The sequence below is a fragment of the Heterocephalus glaber genome, unplaced genomic scaffold, assembly GCF_053883595.1.
Source record: "Heterocephalus glaber isolate CG9 unplaced genomic scaffold, H.glaber_assembly_v1.0 deba00001429, whole genome shotgun sequence".
Classification (NCBI taxonomy): Eukaryota; Metazoa; Chordata; class Mammalia; order Rodentia; family Bathyergidae; genus Heterocephalus; species Heterocephalus glaber.
In genome coordinates, this window is record NW_028258294.1 from 29,922,343 (window position 1) to 29,946,711 (window position 24,369).

At 42.5% G+C, this 24,369-nt stretch overlaps 1 protein-coding gene and 1 pseudogene across 14 annotated transcripts in view; one reads left to right on the top strand and one right to left on the bottom strand.

The window, feature by feature from the left end:
- Positions 1-6,213, bottom strand: part of Usp28 (ubiquitin specific peptidase 28) — a 62,945-nt gene extending 56,732 nt beyond the window's left edge. For 12 of the 14 annotated variants that reach the window (XM_087212404.1, XM_087212402.1, XM_087212398.1 and 9 more), the window contains exon 1: positions 6,007-6,213. In XM_087212404.1, the coding sequence (XP_087068530.1) occupies positions 6,007-6,063 (57 nt within the window). In that variant the 5' untranslated portion in view covers positions 6,064-6,213. The remainder of the gene's footprint in view (positions 1-6,006) is intronic. The other 2 variants (XM_087212394.1, XM_087212406.1) reach the window with 2 other exon arrangements.
- Positions 6,214-7,885: 1,672 nt separating this feature from the next.
- LOC110344272 (inositol-pentakisphosphate 2-kinase pseudogene) lies at positions 7,886-9,721 on the top strand (annotated as a pseudogene).
- The last annotated feature ends 14,648 nt before the right edge of the window (positions 9,722-24,369 follow it).

The window sequence follows — 24,369 nt, forward strand, 5'->3', positions numbered from 1 at the left end:
ATGCTGCTATTACTTTCTGATCCTGATTTGGCCTTCCTTTTTATGTAGAAAGCTAGAGGATGGAAACTGCACTATGTAGCCCAGACACTAGCACATATCAGTCTCCTGGCAACTCCCATCCTTCCTCAGCGCCAGTTTCCACATGTGGAAAGTGAACTATTCCATCATCTTTCAGGTACTAGTACAATTACCAAACAAAGTAGTAACGCACACAGCCAATGTTAGCAAAATGAAAAAAATGTAAAATATGATGCCATGCCTGTGCAAATAAAATAAGCTAGAGATTTGTAAAAATATTGATATCCCAGGAGAAAAAATACCCATGTTATAGTTTTGGTTTTATTACTTTGTGGGCATACTAAATTTTGCTTCACAGGGCTGGGGATTTAGCTTAGTGGTTCCAGTGCCTGCCTTGCAAGCGCAAGGTCTGGAGTTTGATCCCCAGTACCAAAAAAACATGTATTTTGCTTCACAGAGTTGCTGTGAGGGTTTGATAAGAATATAAGTTCAAGTGTTTCACAATTAGGTAGCAGTCTGAAAGTTTAGTTTTAGGCTTATACTGCAGTGAAGGAAACATTATGTTCAAGACAGAATACTTTCAAGTTACGGTTCTTCTTGTCACATTTTCATCTGGAATATGGAGGCAAAGACTTGGATTAAAATGTCATATGAATGAATAAATAAAATTTCAGGAGACTCCTGTAAGCTACATTAATGAGTCTCAGTTTCCTTATCTGTAATAGGATAAATCATACCTTGCAGGGTACTACCTATGGTTTGGGTAAGTGTCCTCCAGAGACCCATGAGTTAAGGCTTGGTTCTCAGTCTATAGTATTATAGGGAGGTAGTGGAATCTTCAAGAGGTAGGGCCTGGAGGAGGTCTTCTGGTCACATGGGGATGTCCCCTTGAAGGGGATTTTGGGACCCTGAACCTGAAAATCCAAGTGAGCAGACAAGAAGAAAGCCAGCTACAGCAGTACACAGCACCAACAGGACATTCAATCAAAGGCAGGAACCAAGAGTCTGCCAGACTGCAGCCAGAAGAAATCAACTCCCTAAATCCACTACTGTACTTCTGCAAGATGAAAGCAATGATGTACCAGCTGTCCAAGTATATAATTTTGTTTGTTTTTGAGACAAGGTCTTGCTATGTAGTCCAGGTTGGTCTGGAACTCACTATGTAGCCCAAGCTGGCTTTGAACTTATAGCTATCCACCTGCTCAGCCTCCTCAGTACTGGGTCTACAGGTCTGTGCCACCATTCTCAGCTGTATTTATTTTTTAAAGTTGTAAAATGATGTAGCTAATACAGACCTGAGGGCCTATTACGGTATTTCTGTCTGTGAAGACACTACAACAAGTAATTTTAAAATACACTTTGGTGATTTTCAGCCAGGCATGGTGGCATATGTCTGTAATCCCAGCACTCAGGAGGCTGAGCCTGCAGCATTACTGTAAGTTTAAAGCCAGCCTAGGGAACACAGGAGTTCAAGGCCAGCCTGAATTACGCAGCAACACCCTGTCTCAAAAAACAAAGCAACAAATATATATATAAACATATATATGTGCATACACACATATATACATATATATGAATATGATATATACACTCTGGTAATTTTTAGGAAAAAGCAGAATTGGATGAGGATGATAAAATCAAATTCCGCAAGTATCAACAAAAAATGGTAACAAGGGATCATAAAAACAAAATAATAATATAAAATAATAACAAGTAAATAAAAGCATGAGAATGAGACTTTGAAGTGGGTATTTGAATAATCAAGGAAGAACGGTCAAAAGAATTATTAGTGAAAGACCACTGGCTTGACTAACGTGGTCAATAACTGGTCAATAACTGGAGTGAGGTGTTTCATTCATTAACAAATTCTTATTAGAATCTTCTTTTGGCAACCTAACAGGTGCTGATTACATAAAACCAGTGATTGCCCTACAACCTAGCAAGCCTGCTAGTGCCTGGTCAGCCTGCCTGCAGGCCTCTGGGCAATCAGCCCTCTTCTTGCTTGAAGCCCAGTGTGGTCTCCACAGCCTTCGCTACCTGAACCTTTGTAGAAGCTGTTGTTGGCACTTCAATCTCTGCTGAAATCCAGGAACCAATGTGCCTCAACTCTTATCAGCTAAAAGTTAATCCTACTCAGATCTATATTTTCCAAATTTTCTAGATTAAGCTTGAATTACATTGTCACTGCAAAAATTACAGAAGAAATAGGTGGGAAGGGGGGTTAGAAGTTCTGTTCCAAAGGTAAATAAAATACTGTGAAATGAAGTGAACAAGGAGATGGCAGTGAAGAATTGTATAGTCACTGATATTTCAGGAACGGGCACAAACACATGCACAGAATGGGAACTCTAGCCATAAGCTTCTCAAATTTAGTGTGAAAGTGAATCAACTAGGGATCGTGTCAAAGGCAGAATCGGATTCAACAGGACTAGGGATCAGTGGTGTGCTGATTTGCTCTACATGCTTGTTTCCTTAGTATTGATAATTCCACCCTGCTGGCTTCAAACTCTCCAAACGAGGTCACTCAACACAGAACTGGAAAGCAGTGGACACAATTAGCTGGAGGAGGAGTATATGCTGGCTCCTGTATACCCAACTCCATGCAATTTTAAATCTTAGGTGATACATGATACAGATGGTGCTGGTCCATGTGAGTAGCAAGAGCCAAAAATTTTTTTAAAAGCCCCAAATATTGCCAAATGTGTCCTAGGGTACCAAACCTCTCACCGCAGCCAGACATAGTACTGCTCACCTGTAATCCCAACACTCTGGAGGCTGAGGCAGGAGGATCACAAGTTCAAGGCCAGCCGTGGCTACAGTGAGTTCAAGGCCAGTATGAACTACATAGTGGAAACTCAGTCTCAAAACAACAAAAAAACTCTCACCTATAAAAACCACTGATCTAGGTTTATCTCTAAAAAATGAAGGGTGGGCTGGGGATTTAGCTCAGTGGTTTTGCTGCCTGCCTCAAAAAGTGCAAGGATCTGAGTCGGATCCCTGGTACCAAAAAAAAAAAAAAAAAAAATGAAGGGGAACAAGGAAATCCACTGAAATAAGAGAAAAGAGATGAGATGCTGGAGAGTGGGACTGAACAGAACAGGAAACAAGGACCTCTCCAAAGACATGAGGGAGCTCAGTCAAGGAAAACAGGTCCTGTATGAGGCTGGGGGCAGAAGTTTAAAACATCAGAAGAGTTCTAGAGAAGACATTAAGAGAGTATTAGAAAGGTTTTGGCCCAGAACAATGGATCTGTCAACTAAGACAGGCGAACCTGTTAGAGCTTTCAATGATACAGACAGCCCTGCTGAGGCACACGTGCCATAGGTTCACCACCACCAAACTACAAAATAGAACCAGGGATGTCTTGGGCTCTTGGACTCAGAACTACCTAGGTTTGATCCTGGCTGTACCATTTCCTAGCTGGGCACTCTTGGACATATTATTTAACAAATACAAGCCTTTTCATGGGATTAAGATTATTACGTTAAATTCTGAGTACTGGGTCTGGCAGACAGTACATGCTCAATTAATGTTAGCTGTTACTATTAGTATTAGTTCCCTTGTAAATGACTTACTTCACTTTGCTACTAGTTTAAATTTCTTTGATGAAATAGAACACACAGAAAGAGGCTGCCCAGTAAGAGGCTGTAAATATCTCATAAATACTGTACAGGCAAGGTGGTGCATGTCTGTAATCCCAGCACTCCAGGGGGCTGAGGCAGGGTTATCACAGCAAGTTCAAGGCAAGTCTGGGCTGCCTAGTGAGTTGAGGGCCTGAACTACAGAGTGAGGCTTATAAAAACCAAAATGGGGCCAGGGATTGACCTCAGTGGTTCTGCTGCCTGCCTCGAAAGCACATGGTCCCCAGCTCGATCCCCAGTACCAAAAAAAAAAAGAAAAAAAACCAAGATGTCTTCAAGTTATTTATCTTACAGTTAACATAAAACTTTCCTACTGGTTTTTATCTAAGCCAAGAATTGATTAAACTACAGGAACCTGGCAGCAAGTGAGCATTAGAAGTAATCAATCTGCAGTCTGGGGGATTAAGTGGTATCACAACATGTCCACTCTTGGATTCTAATACACACTGCAAGCATATTTCAAGACTACTACATTTTTCTCTCACTAAAATTCTTGGGAGGCTATAAAGGATTTTTGTCTGTCCTGTACAACTAACCAATAGGAGGAAGGAAGCACTATAGGTCTTAAATAGCTTTTCAGTGTCAGAGGACAGCTCTTCTCAAATAGAACAATTAAATATCCTTTAACAGAAAGAATGCCTCAAGAATTCAAAATAAAGAATTCATTCTAACATGTGAGAGGAAGAAGTTATTAAATTCTTCCAAGACATAAGGGGTACTTTCCCCATGTTGAATTCCTTCAATCTAACCTGCTAACTTCAAACATTTAACATTAGCAAAAACGAAAAGGGCAAATATTATCAAGCATTCCAAGCTTATCAACTGTCAGTGTAGGGCAAATCACTGGGAAGAACAGTAAATGTCATCACTCTGCAGGTTGCCAGGAATCAGGGTACCGCAGCCAGCCACAGCCTCCGGAGTGGCAAGTCTTCCTAAAATAGCTATGACTTACATACAGACACTCATCACACACCTGACTTACAAATTCTCAAACAGAGAGCGCTGAAATTGGGTCACTACTCAAACTGAGGCAGAAGTAAGTGGAAATGCACTGATTAATAGGCAACTAATCTTAAATGACAACCTCTCTACAAATTTAAATATGACTTGCTCGCCCTTAAAATAAGTCTCTCTAAATCAATATGACTGTCTCAAAACTAAAAATTTCCCACCTGTTTTTAAGTCACTATCCTAAAAGCAAACAGAACTGATCTCTGAAACCAAACAAAAGAAAAATCCTGATTCAAATTCCAAAGACACCGGTGAATACCTAACAGTAACATTTGCATTAGAAATCAGCACAGGAAACACCATCCACATACTTTCATTGTGGCGGCCAGGACCTGCAGGTATTTTTTTCTCGGTAAGTTTTTATTCTTTTCCTTATTTTTATTCTACATGAGTTCTTTTAAACGTGTCCATTTGGTCTTTCGAGTGCATCAAAAGAAAAGACATTAACAGGTTTCTCACTTGGAGTATCTAACAGTTTCTCAATTCCAAACTCGTATTTGAACATTTCGACATAGATTTCCCATTCTGTCTTGGAAAAGTGCAGTACTTAAGGGGTGCAGTGTTGTTATAACATTCCAAAGTAACACTAGAAGACATTCTCAAATTGCCCACTTCCCAAAATTCTTCACACGAGACATCAGTCTTTTGATTTTCTCCAAACTAGTGTTCTCTTTCACCCAGAAATCCTCGTATTGATTTCAATCTTCTTAGATAACAGGAATAGTAGAGCATAAGTATACCTTCTATTCAAGGCGCTGTCCCCCCTCCCCCCAAAAAAATCTAGTGATGAATGCACTAACTGGGGAGGCTAGCTTAAAAAGAATTAAGGAGTGGGGTGGTCCAGGAGCAAGAAAGGTGGTGGTAACTAGGACCTAGTCTTTTATAGTTTGTTGATAAACCTCAGCTTTACGTGAGATTACTTCCGTTTGCTTTAGACTTTTTAAAACAACAGCGCCATAAATTTAAGAGTCAAACAATAAATGCTGCCGCTTTCGGAAGTTTCTCTCCTGGTCGTGGCCGAGAACTCTTCTTAGCGATCCCTGATGCAGACATACCCACGTGCAACCCTTTTATATCTAGGTCCCCAAACCCTAGCCCCCTCCAACTCCAGCTCGCCTACCGCCCGGATCATAAAGCCCTCAATTTGCGCGACCCACCCACGCAGCCCGCAGGCTCCCTGGAGCATCAGCCCCGCGGCCCCGCGCCACTCCCAGCCCCCAGCCCGCAGGCCCCGCCGGGCCTACCCGCGCCCCGCGCCCCGCGCCGCTCCCGCCGGCCCACCGCTCCCTCCCGTTCCCCAGCCCGCCCGCCGCTGCCGCTCCCGCCGCGGGCCCACCGAGCCGTGGCCGTCAGCCGCTCCGGCCGCGTCGTCCTGCTGGAGCTCCGCAGTCATGGCCGAGGTACCCCTCCGCGGGTAACCGGGCTCCCGGGGCCTTCGCCGCCGCCACACCAGCCCCCGGGGAGGCCCCGCCCGCGCCCCCGCGGGTCCCTGGTCCCGCGCCCCGGAGGCCTAGCCCACACGGCCCGCCCCCGGCCTGCGCGCGCACGCAAGGCGCGCGGCCCAGGCCGAGCCTCTCTGCGTGCTCCCGCGCACGCCGGGCCCTGACCCGGCGCCGGTCACGTGATTCCGTCCTTTCCTCCCCTCTGCTAACGGTCGGTGTTACTGTGCCTAGCCGTTGCGGCGCGCGCCTGTGGTACTCCGGAAGTGGGTCGGGTTACCGGGGACGCTGGGGTCGCAACTGTGGTCCTCCACTCTTGGCCGGCAAGTCCTCCTGGTTTATAGGGCAGACTTCCGGCTCCAGCTTCCCCACAAACGAGTTTAAGCTCTACCCCAATGTGGGCAGCTGCCTAGGAATGCGTAATAGAGGCGTTCTTTCCTACCCTAGTGACACGAAAATTCTTATTTCGTGGTACTGGGGATAGAATCCAGGGCCATTTCATTGAGCTACATCCACGCCCTTCTTGTTTGTTTGAGACAGTCTTGTTAAATGCTGATTTGCCCAGGTTGGGGGCTTGAACTTGTGATCCTCCTGCCTCAGCCTGCCAGGGTGCTGGGATTACAGTTGTGCGCCGCCATATTGAGTTTCACTGTCTGTAAGAAAAAGCGAGGTGGAGGCTGATGGGAGCGATTTGTCTGAAACTGAAGGGACTGACCAGAAGCTCCATACAGGATGCCCAGCATGGTGCCCTTAACCCTGACCTGGGCGTGAAGAGTAAGAAATTGCCAAAGTGTTCCTTCCCATTTCAGATTTTCAGGCATTCAAACTAAAATTTTGTTAAATTTGAGCTAGATATAATGCCATGTTAAAAACTCAGATCCCTTACTTGAATTGTATTTTCCAACTATTAAACCATATTCCACTTTTCAGAGACAAATGTATCATGAGCCAGGCCTGGCGGCACACATCTGTAATCACAGACTGGGGAGGTTGAGGTAAGAAGATCCTGAGTTGGAGGCCATCCTGGGTTACATAGCCAGACCCTGCCTCAAAAAAATAAATAAATGTACCAGAACAACAATCCACTTGCCAAACATATTGGCTGTCCCAAATCTGTGTGGAAGGGCCTCTGAAGAGTACTCTGTGTGCCGTTTCCCTGGTGTCGCCCTCAAGAGACACCTTCTGTGTGTGTCCCATATAGATGGTGGCCTTTGCTGAGCTCCTGGCATCACTGTCCCTGTGATGGTGATGTTTCACCTGAGGCCTGCAGTCCATATATGAGCACAGTTTGTGGCAAAAGTCAAGTGCACCCCTTGCGGGCTCGGTCTTGGACCTGGGCTAGGACTGCTACTACTTCCTCATGCAGAGACAGGGAGCCCCTTTCCCAGGCAAGTAAACAGCAAGGATTGCAGTGATACTGCCTTAGACTTTTCCATGTGCAACAGGCTAACTCTGTGGTTATGTCTGTGTCTAATGGTTGTAGAACTTTTCATGCTTGTGGCTTTGTCTTTTTACCCCTCTCACAAGTAGTCAAAACCTGTGTTTAGTGGGGCATGGTGGTACATGTCTGTAATCCCAGCTTTCAGGAGGCTCAGGCAGGAGGATCACTGTGAGTTTGAGGGCTGCCTGGGCCACATAGTGAGTTCAAAACCACCTTGAATTACAAACCAAGACCCTGTCTCCAAAAAAGAAGGAAAAAAGCCTACGTTCACAGCTTCAATGTGGTATTGCTGTAGAGCAAGTTCATTTCTCAGTCCAGTTTGCAACATCACATATTTGTACAGTACTAGAAAGTTCTATTTCTTTGTGTCCTTTGTCACTGTAATGACACTTATTTGTCTTCCCACATTCCTTTTAAGATTGCTTATTTAATGTATATAAATTATGTCAAAACTAATAACTCTTGGGCAACCCGTGCCCATGAGTAGCAGCAGCTGACAGGCCCCAGATGGCGGCAGCTGGAGCCAGACGAGGCGGGCAGCCCCTAGCTCAAGTCTTTGAGTCCCTGTCCGCGAGCCTCCAGGGCATAGAAGAAGAGAAGATGGACGAGAGTGAATGGGGGTATCACGGGGTGGTGGTGGCCTATGTGTTGTGGTGCGTTTTTTGAAGTTTCTTCCAAATAGGAAGAAGACCTCAGAAGAGATATTTTAGCACCTGCACCTGCAGGACATAGTGGACTTTGGCAAAAATATCATGAAAGAGTTTTTTGGGGAGAACTGTGTGCACTGTGGGGAGGTTGTTCAGCTGCCTTTAGAGTTTGTGAAACAACTATGTTTAAAGATACAGTTGAAAGACCACAGTCTCATGACAAGGAGCTGGACACGCTCAATGGTTATGCTATGTGCCTTCCCAACCTCACCAGACTTCAGACGAACCGCATTGCAGAGCACCAGCCAATTCTGTGTGTAGAGATTAAGCCAAAATGGAGGTTCATTCCTTTCTTGAGCAGTGTTACATGTGAGATGAAGCATAAGGTGTGTCGCTACTACATGCACCAGCACCTCAAGGTAGCAACTGGGAAGTGGAAGCAGATAAGTAAATACTGTTCCCTCAGTCTCTTCTCGGGAAACAAGCAGAGAATGCCTTGAAGAGTTTGCTGCAAGAATCCCAGAACAACCTGAAGATATTTAAGAATGGTGAGCTGATTTATGGCTGTGGTGATGCCCAGAGCCCAGTGGCTGGCTGGAGGGAACTTGCACACCACCTGAAGCCCTTCTTCCCTTCCAATGGCCTGGCTGGTGGGGACCACTGCATGAGGGCTGTGATCCGGGAGCTGGTGCACGTCATCAGGTGGGTACTGCTGAGCAGCTCAGACAAGGGCCAAGTGGGGCCCTTGAGGCTGGGGCCCTGGGGCCCATACATCTGCAAAGCCAGGCCTTTCAGCTGGAGCCTCCACCACCGAAGAAAAAACATCCCAGAGCGGTCAGGGTACCGAAAGGCTGTCTTTTGTACAAAACCCTATAGGTTCAGATGTTGGACCTGCTGGACATTGAAGGCCTCTACCCTCTGTATAACCACATTGAACGAAAAATGTTTCAAATAGACGGGCCTTATGATGAAGGATTTTACCAGAAGCTATTTGATCTGTCCACAGAGGATGACAGGACAGTGGCCTTCACATTAATGAAGGTGCAGCAGTATCACGTGGCCATGACTGCCAAGGATGCTCCGTCATGATCGCGCTCTCCCCATGTCTGCAGGATGCCAGCTGTGATCAGAAGATTGTCGTCCTCTCCTCGAGGTCCCGGCTGGCCTTCTCTGTGTCTGTGCTGGACCTGGACCTCAAGCCATATGAGAACATCCCTCACCAGTACAAACTAGACACCAAGATAGTCAGCTATTACTCAAAGACTGAGCATGCTAAAGATGACACCATCATGTGGACTCAGTTCAAGGAGAGTGAAGATTGCACATTAGTTCTCCATAAGGTCTAACTTTCCCCCTGCAGTGTCTTTGAAACTTGAATGTGAAAGTTGAATGATAGAACTATTTTCTGTTGTGTTGGATGAATTTTGGCTGTGAATATTTTGCTTTTAACCCTTGTTGAGGTGAGATTGCCTCTGGAGACATGAAATTGAAGAGCACTAGAAACATATTCCAGGACAAGGAATGTAGGACATGAGTGCCACTTCCCAGGAAGCCACTCATTTTCTTAAAATGAAGTGTCCGTTAAGCTCTGAGAAGACATCCTGGGTAGTTCTTCCTTCCAACCAGGGCTCATGTCTAACTCTCTAATGGGAAAAGCCTTATTATAAGACACAAGGTTTGGAACTCCTACTACCATACTCCTGACATAGAAAATTTGAATTGTCATGAGCATCTTATAGTTTGGACTTTTGAGAAAACATGGAAACCATGGGAACTTTCTCAGCTGTTACTGATCACCTTTTCAGTGCAAGCCGCAAATCGCCATAGGCTTTGAGTGGGTCCCTGCTGCTGAGTGACCAGGGGTTAGTTCAGATGTCAATTCTGAGTGGTCCCTGTGGAGGTACCAAAGCCCATGGCTCCTGAAAGGTCAGTAGGGAGCACAAGACTCGGGTCAGGATGGACACCACTCACATGAGCATTTTATTTTTAACTCTAGGGGGAGATGAGGCATTCTTTCCTACCTGAAATTATTGCTGTAGAAGCTGGAAGCAGAGCTGTAACTTGCTGAGTTGCTGGGGTGGGTGTGCAGACAGCCCAGGTGTCCTAGCACTCTAGTCTCCCTAGTGGTCAAGGACTGAGGGTTCCCTACCTTCCTGCCACATTCCTCCCTCAGCCTCACCTTGAAGTGCAGCAAGGGTCACCTAGTTGGGGTCACCAAAAGTGAGCCTGGCTGCTATGAAATCATTGGGAATCTTGGCTTCATTTTTTTTTCTATGGTAGGTTGTACAGAGCAAAACAAAACCCTATAGGTTTATATCATCGTTTTGAGGGACTAATGAAGGCTTACTGTAACATATTAATGAAACCATGAAATTGTATGAAAATGCTACATGAAAAATGAGGGAACATATTTTGCTGATTGTAAACTTTTGTGGGAAATTTTGTGATAACTTGAAAATTATACTTGTTTGAAAAGAAAAAAAAACACTAATAACTCTTATTCATGAAAATTTCCTTAAAAGATCACCAGAGATGACCCATACTCATATCCCTGAAAGAGATCTGTATATGATGTTTGGCAAATATGAGCCTTGAGTTTTTATTAAGCCTTTTTCTGCTATATGGTTCTAAATAGAACTCCAGAGTTAACAAATTTTTGTTTTTGTTTTTTTGTCTGAACCGGGGATCAAACTCAGGACTTTGTGCTTGCCAGGCAGGGACATGCCACTGAGCTGTATCCCTGGCCGAGTTAACAAATTTGATCTAATCAACTTGAGGGCATGAGGTCTGGTAGTCCCCTCTCATTTCTCCATGGTGTGAGCCATGATAATCAGCTATAGTCACCCTGCCAACTATAGATTTAATGAACAGGTCTACATGGGTGCTTAGCAAATCTCACAGTGATCAAATATCACAAGTGGATGGATACACTTTGCACATGTTGTCACCATGAAGGCTCCAGAATAATTACCTTGTTAGTGAATAATCGTTTCAAGAGCATTCAGGGAAAAAATAAAATAATAAGAAATAGCAAATAACTGACACATTTAAAAGGGAACAGTCTCTGGAATCTTCCCAGAGAAGGAATTAATTCTTTTTTCCTTTCCTGGAAATGTTTTGTCCCAGTGTGAAGTTGTTTCATTTATTTTGCAGTACTAGGGATGAAGCCCAGGGCCTTCCCAGTGAGCTACATTCCCAATCCTTTTTAAAATTTTTATCTTGTGGGGCCGGAGATTTAGCTCAGTGTTTCTGCCACCTGCCTCGCAAGCACAAGGTCCCAAGTTTGATCCCCAGTACCAAAAAAATAATAATAATAAAATAAAATTTTTATCTTGAAATGGCTACTATCAAAAAATCAATCCATAACAAATGCTGGCAGAAATGTGGGGGAAAAAGGACCCTTCTCCACTGCTGGCAGGAGTGTAGACTCGTGCAACCACTATGGAAATCAATGTGGAGATTTCTCAAAAAACTAAAAGTAGAGGTTCCATTTGTCCCAGCTGTACCTCTCCTTGGTATCTTCCTGAAAGAATTAAAAGCACCACACCACAGTGATATATGCACATCTATGTTTTTTTCCCCCATTTATTGGTACATTTTAGGTATAAAATACAGTTACATTCATCATTGGGATCTTGTACCATTACATGAGTCTCTTGGTGCTTATTTTTTTTCCCCTTCCCTTGCCCTCCCTTCACCCCCTCCACCCTTCCCTATTTGCAAAGACCTTGTATCCATTTTTTCCTCTTCTCATATGTTTTCCTTTCCCTTTTTTCCCTTCCCCTACCCCTCCCAATTCCCCTGCTCTTTTAAACCTTTTCTTCCTGTTACACAATATCAGTTATACATTTTTTAAATTACAATATTAGGATCTAGGAGACATTACCACAGATTTTACAGAATTTAAAAGGATATAGAAAGCATATTACAAAAATCTTTTTTGAAATAAATTTGACAACTTCTAAGAAGTAACCTAGAAGACAAATTAATGAAAACAACTCTGGAGGAAATATAAAATTTGAATAGCACCTATTAAAGAAAGTATATTCCTAGCTTGAAAACCTACCTGTATGACAACAGCAGGCTCATAAACATTTTAACTGATAAATTATATCAAACAATCAAAGCAGAAAAAAGGAACGCTTCTCCCCTCATTTTAGGAACTCAACATTGTGCTAATCCTAAAACTGGATAAAGATAATAGAAGAAAAAAGTATGAACATAAATAGAAATTTGTTTAACAAACCAAACTCTTAGAAGTCAGAACTGGCAGTATGTACAAAGTGGTTTTATTATAGGGATGGCAGTGTTGTGTTGGTTCAGCATTGGAAGATCCACCCCCAAAAGTCATCATTTTAACAGAGGAAAGGAGAAAGCCATATGATCCTGTCACTAGTTGGATAAAGAGTATTGGACTAAATTCTACAGCTGTTCATGGTAAAAGCTATCAGGAGACTAGAAGTAGAACAGAACCTTCTCAACAGATCAAAGACATGTACTCCATACTTCCAACAAAAACTCCTTCTATGAATGGAGACGATACAATGCTTTCTCCCTTAAGTGGGGAACAAGAGCATATATGTCTACTCTTCATCTGTCCATTAGACTTTGAAACATAGGTCTAAACCAAAATAGTCTGGCAATAAAATGACACAACTAGGATAGGATTGGCATGGTAGAAGCAAAATCTTTATATGTAGATGAAATGATCATCTACAGAGAAAATACTAAGAAATCTCTAGGAGCCCCTAGAACTTGTACTTGAATGTAGCAGGATTAGAAAACACAAGGTATATATAAAAATTCAGGTCTGTGTATACTTGCTATAAATGAAGAACTGGATATTGAAATTTTAAAGTTATGTGCATCTATGTTTATAGCAGCACAGTGTGTAATAGGTAAATCTTAAAAACAGCCCACATGCCCATCAACTTACAAGTCAATAAAGAAGATGTGGGGCTTTTTATGCAAGGGAGTACTGGCCTGCCATAAAGAAGGATGAGCTTCAGACATTTATAGCTAAATGGATGGATCTTGAGACCATACTCCTAAGTAAAATAAATCTGATACACTTTTTTAAATACTACATTGTTTCTCTGGTGTGAGAAACCGAAAGTGGAAATAAGGACTGAAATGTATAATGGATGTTGGGAAATGGGGATAAAGTATTCAAATAAGAAGGGGAACGAGGGAGGGAGGGAGGAAGTAAGGAAGGGACAAGAAAAAAAGTGAAAATAGATTGGAAAAAAGCTTTTGTACATACGGAGCAGAGGGGGCTTGAGGGAGGAATGGGATAAAATTTATAAAAAATAAACTAAATGTTTTTTTTAATTTTAAATTTGAAACAGGGTTTCACTGAGTGGCCCATGCTGGTCTCAAACTTGTGATCCTGTTGCCTTAGCCTCCGAGTGCTGGGATTATAGGTGTGTACCGCCACACCTGGCTAAATTGTTTTCTGAGTCAATGACTTTATCTTTTTCCCACAAATTTACCTCAAAATCAAAATATTTTATAAGAGTACCATTTGACTCTGAAACATTTTAAAAATCTGATCTTTTGCCACAGTAAAGAACAGACAAATCTATTCTGTAGCAGGAACAGAAACATAAATTAAAAATATGTGGTAGAATTTTAAAAAACAATACCATGTAAATGTTTTTGAATTCTTGTATGGACAGACAGAACAAAATGTTAGGAAAAGAATTGAGAAAAGAAGAAGGAAAAAAAATGTGTACTTATATTTGTTCCTCACTTCTCTTCATAAAATGTTTTGTCTCTGCTTCCAAGCAACTGGATTTGATCGCTCAGGGCTGCAGCTCATTGACAGGTATGACTGGTGTTTGAGCTGTGGATTTCTTTTCAGGAATGATGTAGTCAAATGTTTTAAGGGCCATCTCCTCACAAGCTTAGAAAAATGGGCACTGTTATTATGGAGCAAAGGATATAGGTAATTCTATTGTAACTCTTAGATTAATGTATTGGTTCATGTAAAAGGTGAAACAGGTATTAAGAAGATATTTCAAAAAAGTCTCTCTTTGCTAGTTAAAAAAGTAATGTGGCCTGGGGATTTAGCTCAGTGGTTCTGCCGCCTGCCTTGCAAGCGCAAGGACCAAAGTTCAATCCCTGGTACCAAAAAAAAAAAAAGCGATGTGTTCTCAGCCTTTCTGGGCAGCCCACATTGTGAAAAATAGAAATAGCTTTCAATAAAGTCAATGTGTTCATTTAGAAGTATTTGGTTTTGAAAAGCAAAATAATCTCATGTCCTTTTTTCTCTTTCTTGAAAGTATAAAGACACTAAAAGCTTGGGTGCGGGGGTGGGGGGTGGGGGGTGGGGGGGTTGCTGTTACCGGGGATGGAGCTTGGGACTTTGCACTTGTGAGGCAGGTGGTGGCACCACTGAGCTAAATCCCCGGCCCAAGACACTAACAGCTTTCAAGTTGTGAGTTAAAATTCACGAAAGCCTTCAGTTCTTGGAATCTGATTTTCCTTTTATAAAAAAGGCAAAGTTAATTATAGTCTCTTGATAAAGACATAACATTAAAACACAGAACTAAAAATAAACCCATACATTTCTGCAAACTTTATTTTTGACAAAGACCAGAATTGAAGACCATCAGAGAGAAGATAGACCTTTAATGAGTGGTGTTACTAGGCCTGGTGCAGTGGTGCCTGCCTGTAAACCCAACCCTCACACCCAGGAGGCTGAGACAGGCAAACAGGGCCTCCAGGTCTACAGAGTGAGTCCAAGGACAGCATTGGCTACAGCAGATCTTATCTCAAACAAAATAAGTCAGTAAACTTATTTTAAAATTAAGAATTTCTTTTTATCAAAAAAGTACCATGGGCCGGGGATTTAGCTCAGTGTTTCCGCTGCCTGCCTTGCAAGTGCAAGGTCCTGAGTTCAATCCAACATAGGCTGTTACAGACTTACTACATAAAAACATTAAATTATCTATGACAACTATGCTTAGGAAAGTAAAAGAAAACATAAGAAGTGAAAAAACAGAAAATCTCAACAGATATAAAATATAAACAAGAACAAAATGAAAAATTTGGAACCTAAAATACTTATTACCAGAAATAAAAATCAATTTAATTAGTTTAATGTAAGACTACATATTACTACAAAAAAGAAAATTTATAACATCCTACACACTGTACAATATATGCAGGTTTAATGTGTATGACAGCTAGAATATAAAGAATGGCAGGGGCTGGTAAATGAAACTAAATGATTACAAGACCGTTACATTTTATGGGAAGGTGCACTCTACCTAGATTGTGAAAAGTTAAGAATATATATTTTAATCCTTAAAGTAACCACTAAGAGTGCAATGCAAAAGTTATAACTAAAAAGCCAATCAGTAATTTAAAATAGTTTAACAAAAATTTTTTAACAAAATTTTTAAAAGCAGAAAAGGATGAACAAGAACAAAAACAAGAAAACACAGAGAACAAACAAGATAGAAAAGCTAAGTGTAGTCATATCAATAATTACTTCAAAAATATAGTTTTGGTAGTACTGGGCTTCATACATGGTAGGCAAGCGCTCTACTACAGAGCTGCTCATTCAACCCGAATTTTATTTTATTTTGTTTTTTTTTAACCCCAATTTTAAATATTAATGGGTCAAATATTCCAGTTAAAAGACAGGGATTAACAAAATAGAATCAAAACATAAGAATTTGGCATAGTAAACCTGTTTTGCTGGAAATTTCATCTTCTTTGCAGCTCAGCTACTCTGTTGATTAAGTCCTAAGCCTTGTTCTCAACTTTATCTACCTTTCTACCTCAGGAGAAAGTAGTGCTTTTTATGCACTACCAAAGAGGCTCTCTGACTGTCATCATTAATTTTTTTTCTTTAAACAGTCTTGCTCTGTAGCCCAGGCTGCCCTCAAACTCACAGCGATCTTCCTGCCTCAGTCTCCTGAGTGCTGATTACAGGCATGTGCTATGTCAGGGCTGAGCCTCCCAGCTGGCACCAGGAGGGGTCCATATCCTGTGAGGGTCCCCTCAGAAAACACGAAGAGTCGAGATCCATGAAATCAGCAGGAGCAGGTGAGCCAGATCTGAAGAGCTCAAGAACTGCTCATCTTTATTCCTTCAGCCCTTCCGTTATCAGACATACCAGACATTACGTCATGGTGTCCTGACATGACCATGTTGAGCATGCATAGTTGTCTATGTTAAATCATTCTTACGTAACTGTCTCCTGTTATGTGCATGCCCCTGATAGCAGGGTCATGTCCTTAGGTATCCTTAGGTGACCTCAGGCTTTGAGTCCATTAGCAGTGGTTCCCCACATCCCACCCCCTCAAAGATCATCCTTATGCATGGCCCATAGAGCTTACCTTTGTGTACAAAGACCATAATAACAATGACATAATATCAGTATTATATAATCACACTATCCAAGGATTTTTTTTTTTTTTTTTAACTATGGAGCACAAATAATCAAGTAACACAAGGTCTATCTCTTTTCCAATATCCATTGGTACATTCTCTGGTAAACAACTTAGCCTCAGTTGTCTTAACTGTTTCCTAATATGTAACATGTGACTAACATGTAATATGTGACACTCCTTGAGTGCAGTCTTTTCCCTCTGTGTTCACAGAGGAGGCCAATTAGACTTTAATCTTCCTCTGGTCTATGTACCCTTGTTTAATTGTCCCTCTAAGGAAGCATCCCCCCAACTGCCATAAAGGGTGATGGTTAAAGATCGATCTGGCTTCTTTCTGTTGAAGAGGGTCATAGTTGTGATTGGGAGTCAAAGACATTTCTTAAAGGGCCCATCTAAAGTCCTTTGCCAGGCAGGCCTCCACAATAGTGGAGTTTTCTGCCTCCTGGATAGTTTTCTCCAGTTGTCATCTGGGAGAAAGGCCTCACTGTCGAGAGAAGTCAAGTCATGTCCCTTCACTAGTATCTAAATTGTCTGTTTACTTATTGTAACAACACAAACAAGTTTGGTATGCATCCAACATGGGCAAATGTGTGTGTCCAGGAGACAATGCTGTCCATGTGACTGCATTATAAGGAGATCCCACCCTTCTGGGAGGATGTATTTTATCTCAATTAAGTTTCCTTTTATTATTTCAGGACCTTGTTCTGCCAGTCAGGCATGCAGATCAGTCAGATGGATCTAATGGGCTGTTACCTGTACTTTGGGGTCAGTGTCCTATCTGTTACTTTTGGGTCACCCAAGCCAGTAACCAAAGTGTCAGCCCTTGGTATATGGCCTAACTGTCCATATAAACATGTGCAGGTTCATCCTCATGCCTGTAACTCTGCCCATTGGCTCCACTTGTCTGTCCCAGTTTTAAACCAGAGTACTTTTGTACTAGGCTGGACAGCAGCTGTTGTCCGTTGGGGAGCCGTGCCATGGCTGTGGCCATCAGTATACTAGGCCTTGGCCAGAGGCCTCTATTTCCCTTCTGTATAGGAGCTAGGTGTCATAACCTGTAGTCTATCATCTTGTACAGTTTCCTATGTCATGTACATCATGGATGCCAGCACCTAGCCCTCTACTGAATATCTAGTCTGTACTTTCACAGTCTGTTGTCTCACGATTCCTTCACAGGTGTGCAGACCAGTGTACATCACTGCTAACAGTTTCCTAATCAGGGTGCAGAGCAGCATACATCACCACTGTTTCTTATTCAGAGAATACCAACTCTTGGCTCCTTTCTACAGTTGTGACCAAAAGCCAATAAAGTGCTTCCGCTTCCCTTGCTTTTATCATAAACTCCAGCCAAACACCTAAGAATTGGACAAGCCAGCTCCCAGTATTATAGATAGGTAAGTTAATAAGATATCTCCTATTTTTTTTTTTTTTTTTTTGGTACCAGGGATCAAACTCAGGACCTTCCCCATGCGAGGCAGGCGGCAGCACCACTGAGCTAAATCCCCAGCCCTTCTAGGAAGTTAGACAGGGCAGCCCCTGGGGAACCAACATGGAGGACAATCAAGACACATTCACTGAAAGCCAGTATTGTAAAAGAAGAGGAAACTACCACACCCACATAGCATGAATAGCAGAGACTGATATTCTAAATGGGTATCAATCACCTTGGTGGGGGACCAAGATCTTCCACGAAAGATCCCTGACCCACCCCTTACCACCAAAAATCCTTGCTCATTCCTTGCATGCTTGCCACGTGATTTGCTTCCCCATTGGATCCCCATTTAATCAATATTATTAAGCGACTATAATTGTCATAATCTTATTGGTTGTTCACAGTTTTGTCCACGTGATTTCTCATTGGATCAATATTACCTAACCAACTGTACTTGCAATCTTACTAGTTGACTATAGCTTTGTCCCACCTTGAACCTGCCTCACCTTGTGGATTTGTCCCATAAAACACCTTTGAGAAGGGTGAGTGGGCAATCCACTTTCTGGTTGCCCTTCTGTCTCTCTTAGGCAGAAGCTATCTTTCTCTCAATAAATTTTTCCTATTCTTAACCTCTGTTGTTCCTAGAATTCATTCTTTGATTTTAGAGAACACAAACTCTCACTTCAGATATCTAGCGGGTCTGGGAGTTGCATCTTTTCCCCTATCACCTGGACCTTGTCATCTGATGGCCCACCCCCAGGCCAACAACACTTCCTTCAGACTGTGTGCAGCGGCATTCAGATTTGTAAGGCAAACAGGTTAAAATAATGTCAATAGCACCACAGAGCATGGCTTGGTCCAGGTGGCCAAGTCCTAGGCCACCAGGCCATGACACAGAATTGGCCTGTACACATAGCCTTGTGGTGATTCCTGGGAGGTTTATAGCCCACCCTCCATGCAAACTGTAAGAGTCACTTTGTTTAGTTTCTGGTAGTGCACAGTCATTTGCCAAGTCCCATCTGGCTTCCGTATGGGCCAAATGGGTGAATTGAAAGTGGTTTGTCTTATCTCCTTATGGTCACCAGGCAGCCATGTAAATTTGTAAATGGAATTGTCCCACACAGTATCAACCTGACCATCAGTCAAGGGCCCAGAGCCAAGGCTGATGTCCAAAGTCACTTTGGCCTTCCCACTGGGTTCTTGACCAAGATTACATCTTTTATCTGCCCTATGAGCAATCCCTGGGTCTGTCCGTCTCTTATCTGTGGCTAGGCCAGCTGCTATCAGATCTGTCCAAATCTGGCATCTGCTTACCTTCAGCAACCAAACCTGTCCCTAAGGGGCTGGTTCCACTCAGCCAGAAGCTGCCCATGGCCCCTTTTTTCTAAACAGCTGAGTTCCCATGGGTTTTGCCTTACCTGGCATTTTAGTTTTAAGTCATCAAGTGATGCCAAGGCATCTCAGGGCCTCTCTTGTCTCATCATACTTCACGCTACCCAAAACTTCCTGGTTCCAGGGCTTGGCCTCCATACAGGATTTAACACCGCCTCCAAAGGGCCCCGCCCCTCCAGCATTGCTAGCTCATGGCTTGTGTCTTGGGCTGGCTTTGCTCACTCCTTGTAGCTTTCTTCAGATTGCCCATGCTCCTGGCTTTTCTAACCAGGAGTTGTAACCTGGGATCGCCACCAAACTTTCAGCTTCACTCTCTGTTTTAGTTACTTTCTTATTGCTGGAACAAAACACTGGACGCCTACAAGTTAAAGGAGGAAAAATTTATTCTAGCTCACAGTTTGTGGAGGTTTCAACCCATAGTCAGTTGGCTCCAAGGCAAGACAGTATGGTGGAGAGGCAGAGGAGAAACAGTTCATGGTGTGGCAGGCAGAAAGCAGCAACCTTCCTTCTGCTTTTTCTTTTATTCCATCCAGTCTCCAAGACTATTGGATGGTGTCACCCACATGCAAGGTGGGTCTTCCCTCTTCAGTAAATCTATCACCCACACCTAGATCTATGCTAAACCAACCAGGCTTTACCTTCTAAGTTGCATTTAGCTACAGACTCATCAGTGCACTAATCTACTGTTGAATATCACATTCCATGATCCAATCAGCTCTCCAAAGCCCTACCTATGAACACATGAGGTTTTAGGGGGACATCTAGATATAAACCATAACAAGAGGTAGTATTAATTTGAAAATAGCTAATTATATTTCTGAATGATTGGGCTCTGAAAAATTTGATCATCGGGTTCCTTGGAACTTAACTGTCTTCTGGAGCAATAAGAAACTTAATGCCTTTCACATGTCCTCTCGGTCTCTGCAATGGGATACTTTGGTACCTCCCCATATCTTTTCAGATCCCTAGTACTGTTTCTGTACTTCCCTCTGGGCTTCTGCATGCTGTTGCTTCCAAGGCCCACATAGAGGACTTTTGTAAGAAACTCCTCTTGGGCCACTAAAGTTTCATCTGCCCAGGAAAAGAGCAAGAAACACTGGGAGCCCACTCCCTCCCTGGACATCCACTCTCACTGTTTAGAGTACCGGATGTGCTGAGAGTGTGGAAGCCAGGCTCCCTTATGCCACTTTCACTGTCAGGGGTCCCTGGGGTTCAGGCTAACCCGTCCTTTCACCTTCCCAGTTTCTATTGTGAATACTGCTAATGTAAACCACTGATATACAAATCCTGATAGCAAGTATGCTTCAGAGAATCTAAGAACTTTGTAGAACTTTATTTCTTCTGTTTATGTTAAAATTTTGTTACGGCTTTTAATAGCGCTTTTTTTTATATAACCTTTCAGGAGTGGAGAACCAAGATTTTATTCTTGCTCTTAGGAGGAGAATAGGGAAGTTACCCCATAAGAAGTCACTGAGACAGTTTCCCATGAAACTTGGAAGCCTGTAGGGAGTGAGAATTTGAAGGAGCATGAGTGGAGGGGAGGGCAACCAAGTGACAGATGTAAGTTAAATAGGAGCATAATGAGAACAGATTGGAAGGTTGGTGTGGGCTGGTGCCGGGGAACCTAAAGAGGGAATGAAGAGCAAAGAAAGAGAGTGATGACATGAATAGAGGAATGACATGACCTTCACATCACCTAAAATTGCCTGGTATCATCAAATTTTAAATGGCTTGTATGTGGTTTCTGGCTACACAGAATTTCTGAATGCGTAACAGTTGCCACAAGGTGGTGCTCTGACCACATTTGCCGCCACAAACTGGCTTTCTGGGAGCTTTGCAGTTCCCCCTGCTCTTGGGCTTCAAGGGGTTTAACTAGAGGTCTGTCACACTCCAGCCATCCTCAGCCAGCCTGTCATTAGTGCCAAGCCTTCCTCCTGGAGCAATGACAGTGTAAATTTCACAGTGGCAGAAAGGGGGCAAATACAGCTGTTGTGTATTTTAGAATAATTGCTACAGGCCATTTGGAGACAGCTTTATAATTACATCACTTATACAGACTTATACAATATTTCCCCTTCCTATTTTAACCACCCTTAACACTCTGTATCATGAACTTGTGAATTTATTCAACCCAAGGGAGTCTGGAATTATCTGCACCTAGTTTTACAAAGCGAGGTTTGCAGCCTTCTGGGAGGCACTGTGCTCTCTCACCACCCTGCCATTCCTTCTTCTGGGACCTTCATTTTCCTCTCCTCACCCAGCCAACTACTCAGCACAAATGCCCTTCGTGCAAAGGCTCTCTACTCCACCCTGAGTCTGGGCTACTTTATTATCTTTTCCAGATCATCCATCTGTTTTCTCAAATATTGTTTCTTTTCTTCCTATTTTTTTTTTTAATACTGGGGATTGATTGAACCCAGGTTCTTACACTAAGCTACAACCTCAGTCCTTTTTATTTTGAGACAAAGTCTTGCTAAGTTGTCCAGTCTGGTCTCAAACTTGCAATCCTCATGCCTTCGCCACCAGTGTAGCTAGGAGTATAGATGTGCATCATCACACCTGCCTTCTAGTTTTTTTCTTATCTATCACCTCCATCCCAAGGCCTCCAAGCTTGCTTATTTATTTTTGTATTTATCTATTCATTTGGAGACAAAAGTCTCACGATGAATCCCAGGATGGCCTTGAATTTGCAGTCCTCCTGCCTCAGTCTCCCTAGAGCTGGGACTATAGGTGTGGGCTACCACACCTGATTGAGCTTTTCTATCATTATATCTCCAATGTGTACCATATTTCCCTACATAATGAGTAGACAAATGAATAAATAAAACAAACTCTAAAAAATGAAGATCTTTCTCTCTCTTGAGTCTACAGCAGAGATGGAAATATCCAGAAACTGAGACCCAAACCAGAATATTTTACTGACTATTGTGATAGACCACACCCAGTCATCTCCACAGAATACTTCTAAATAGGCCTAAATGATAAAGTCCAGGGCCATAGAGTGAGCCACAGGTCAAGAGAGAGCCTCAGTGTTGATATAGTAAGGTGTCACACCCCTAGTCTGTGCAGAAGACTTGAACAACATGGCTTACTGGATGAGACCACCTGCCGCAGTGTGATCTCAGTAGTTTCTTGAAACCGATATAATTGGGAGCGAAACCAGAAACCACAAACCACATTCCTTCTATTTCCTTCTGCATTCTAGCTTCCTCGGGCTTTTAGAGGACATCTTATCTCCAGGGAATCAAAATCCCTGAACTTTGGGTAGCTCCTAAGACAATCAAAGGGAGGCAGTGCCCACCGGCCTCTGGGCTTCATGCTTATCCTTCTTTTATGCACTGCTTGCTCACTGGTCAGGAGTCAACTGTCAACTGAAAAAACAACTTTTCTTTAGCCCAAGCTAGAATTCTCAACCATCCTCAGTGGTTAGCTTGCTATCCAAGAGGGTAGCATCTTGACTGTGGTTGTGAGAAAGCTGGTCCCTGTTGGGTTTCTTCTTTCTCAAATAAGCCAAAGTTCTTTTCTGTTCATTTGTCAACTCTTCCTTCCATCCTTCTGAAACATTTAATGAGTACTCAATAGGTACCAACTCTGTGCTAGAGCTGCAGAGATGAACAATATAACAGCTGTCTACCTTCAGGATATTCACAGAATTCTAGAAAAGACACTCAAAGTACACTTGAATAAGTGTGATAATAGAGGTATATATGAGGTCCCATAAGATCAAGGGAGTGGTTGTGTAGTGTTTAGTAACAAGCTGGTGGGAATCACCTTGACTTGTAATATTTGTTGATTTTTATGTAGCAAATTCTCCCATCATGGTTGACTTTTTGTTGTTTGTTTGTTTTGACACAAAGTCTCACTATGTAACTTAGGCAGGCCTTGAACTCATGATCAAGTGGCAAGGTTGGGCTTGAACTTGTGATCCTCCTGTCTTAGCTTCCCAGAGTCCTGGGATTACAGACATGTACCACTATGTCCAGCAGTGAGTTCTTTCTTGAAACACTTAAGTTTGTGGTAATGTTACAGAGCCATCAAAAACTAATTCCATGGTAATTAAACTCTTTTTACAGATGTGAAAACTAAGGCTTAGAAATAGAAATCAGGGGCCAGGGATTTAGCTCAGTGGTTCCGCCACGTGCCTTGCAAGTGCAAGGTCCCGAGTTCAATCCCCGGTACCAAAAAAAAAAAAAAAGAAATAGAAATCAATTTGGTCAAGGCCATGAACACAAGTGATAGAGGTGAGAGATGACACAGCAAGAATGATTCTAAGGCCTGAGACTTTGGCTCCTTGGTCTATGACTTTCCGTAGTAAGCCAAGAGACACAAATCGTGAAGGTCAGCACCCTAGGAGCCTCCATCTGTGCTTTATTTATGACTAGAAAATATACATTAATATTAAACATGAAACTCTGATCTAGAGGAATATCAAATGTTGAGTGTGGATTTGGGCTTGAAGTGCTGCCTCAGTGGTTAGCTTGATATTTATTTCAAAGAACAACACTATGGAGTACCAGAAATTACATATGGGACTCTATTCATTAAACATTTGAGTTTGGCTAGAGTGTCCATTTCTGCTTTTCTCCTCCAGCCTGACCAGATGTGCTCAGAAAATTTGATTCTCCCTGAATATGTACATCTGTCAAAATTCCTGTCAATTTTAGCACAAGTGAGAAGGGGGTGAACAAAGAGAGTTAGCGATTAACTTCAAAGAACTTTGTTGGAGAGGAATAAAGATATTTAAGGCCCATTTTGTGAACTAATTGCATTTGCATATTTATGGGATTTACTGATATAGCAGTAATTAAAAACTATTTAGTAGTCTTAAAGGACACATAACTCAGTTGCTGTTTGCATAATAAACACTTCCTTATTATGTTTGCATAATAACCCTGCTTCTTCTGAAAGACATTGGTCTGTCTAAGAGGTCCCATATCTTACTTGGA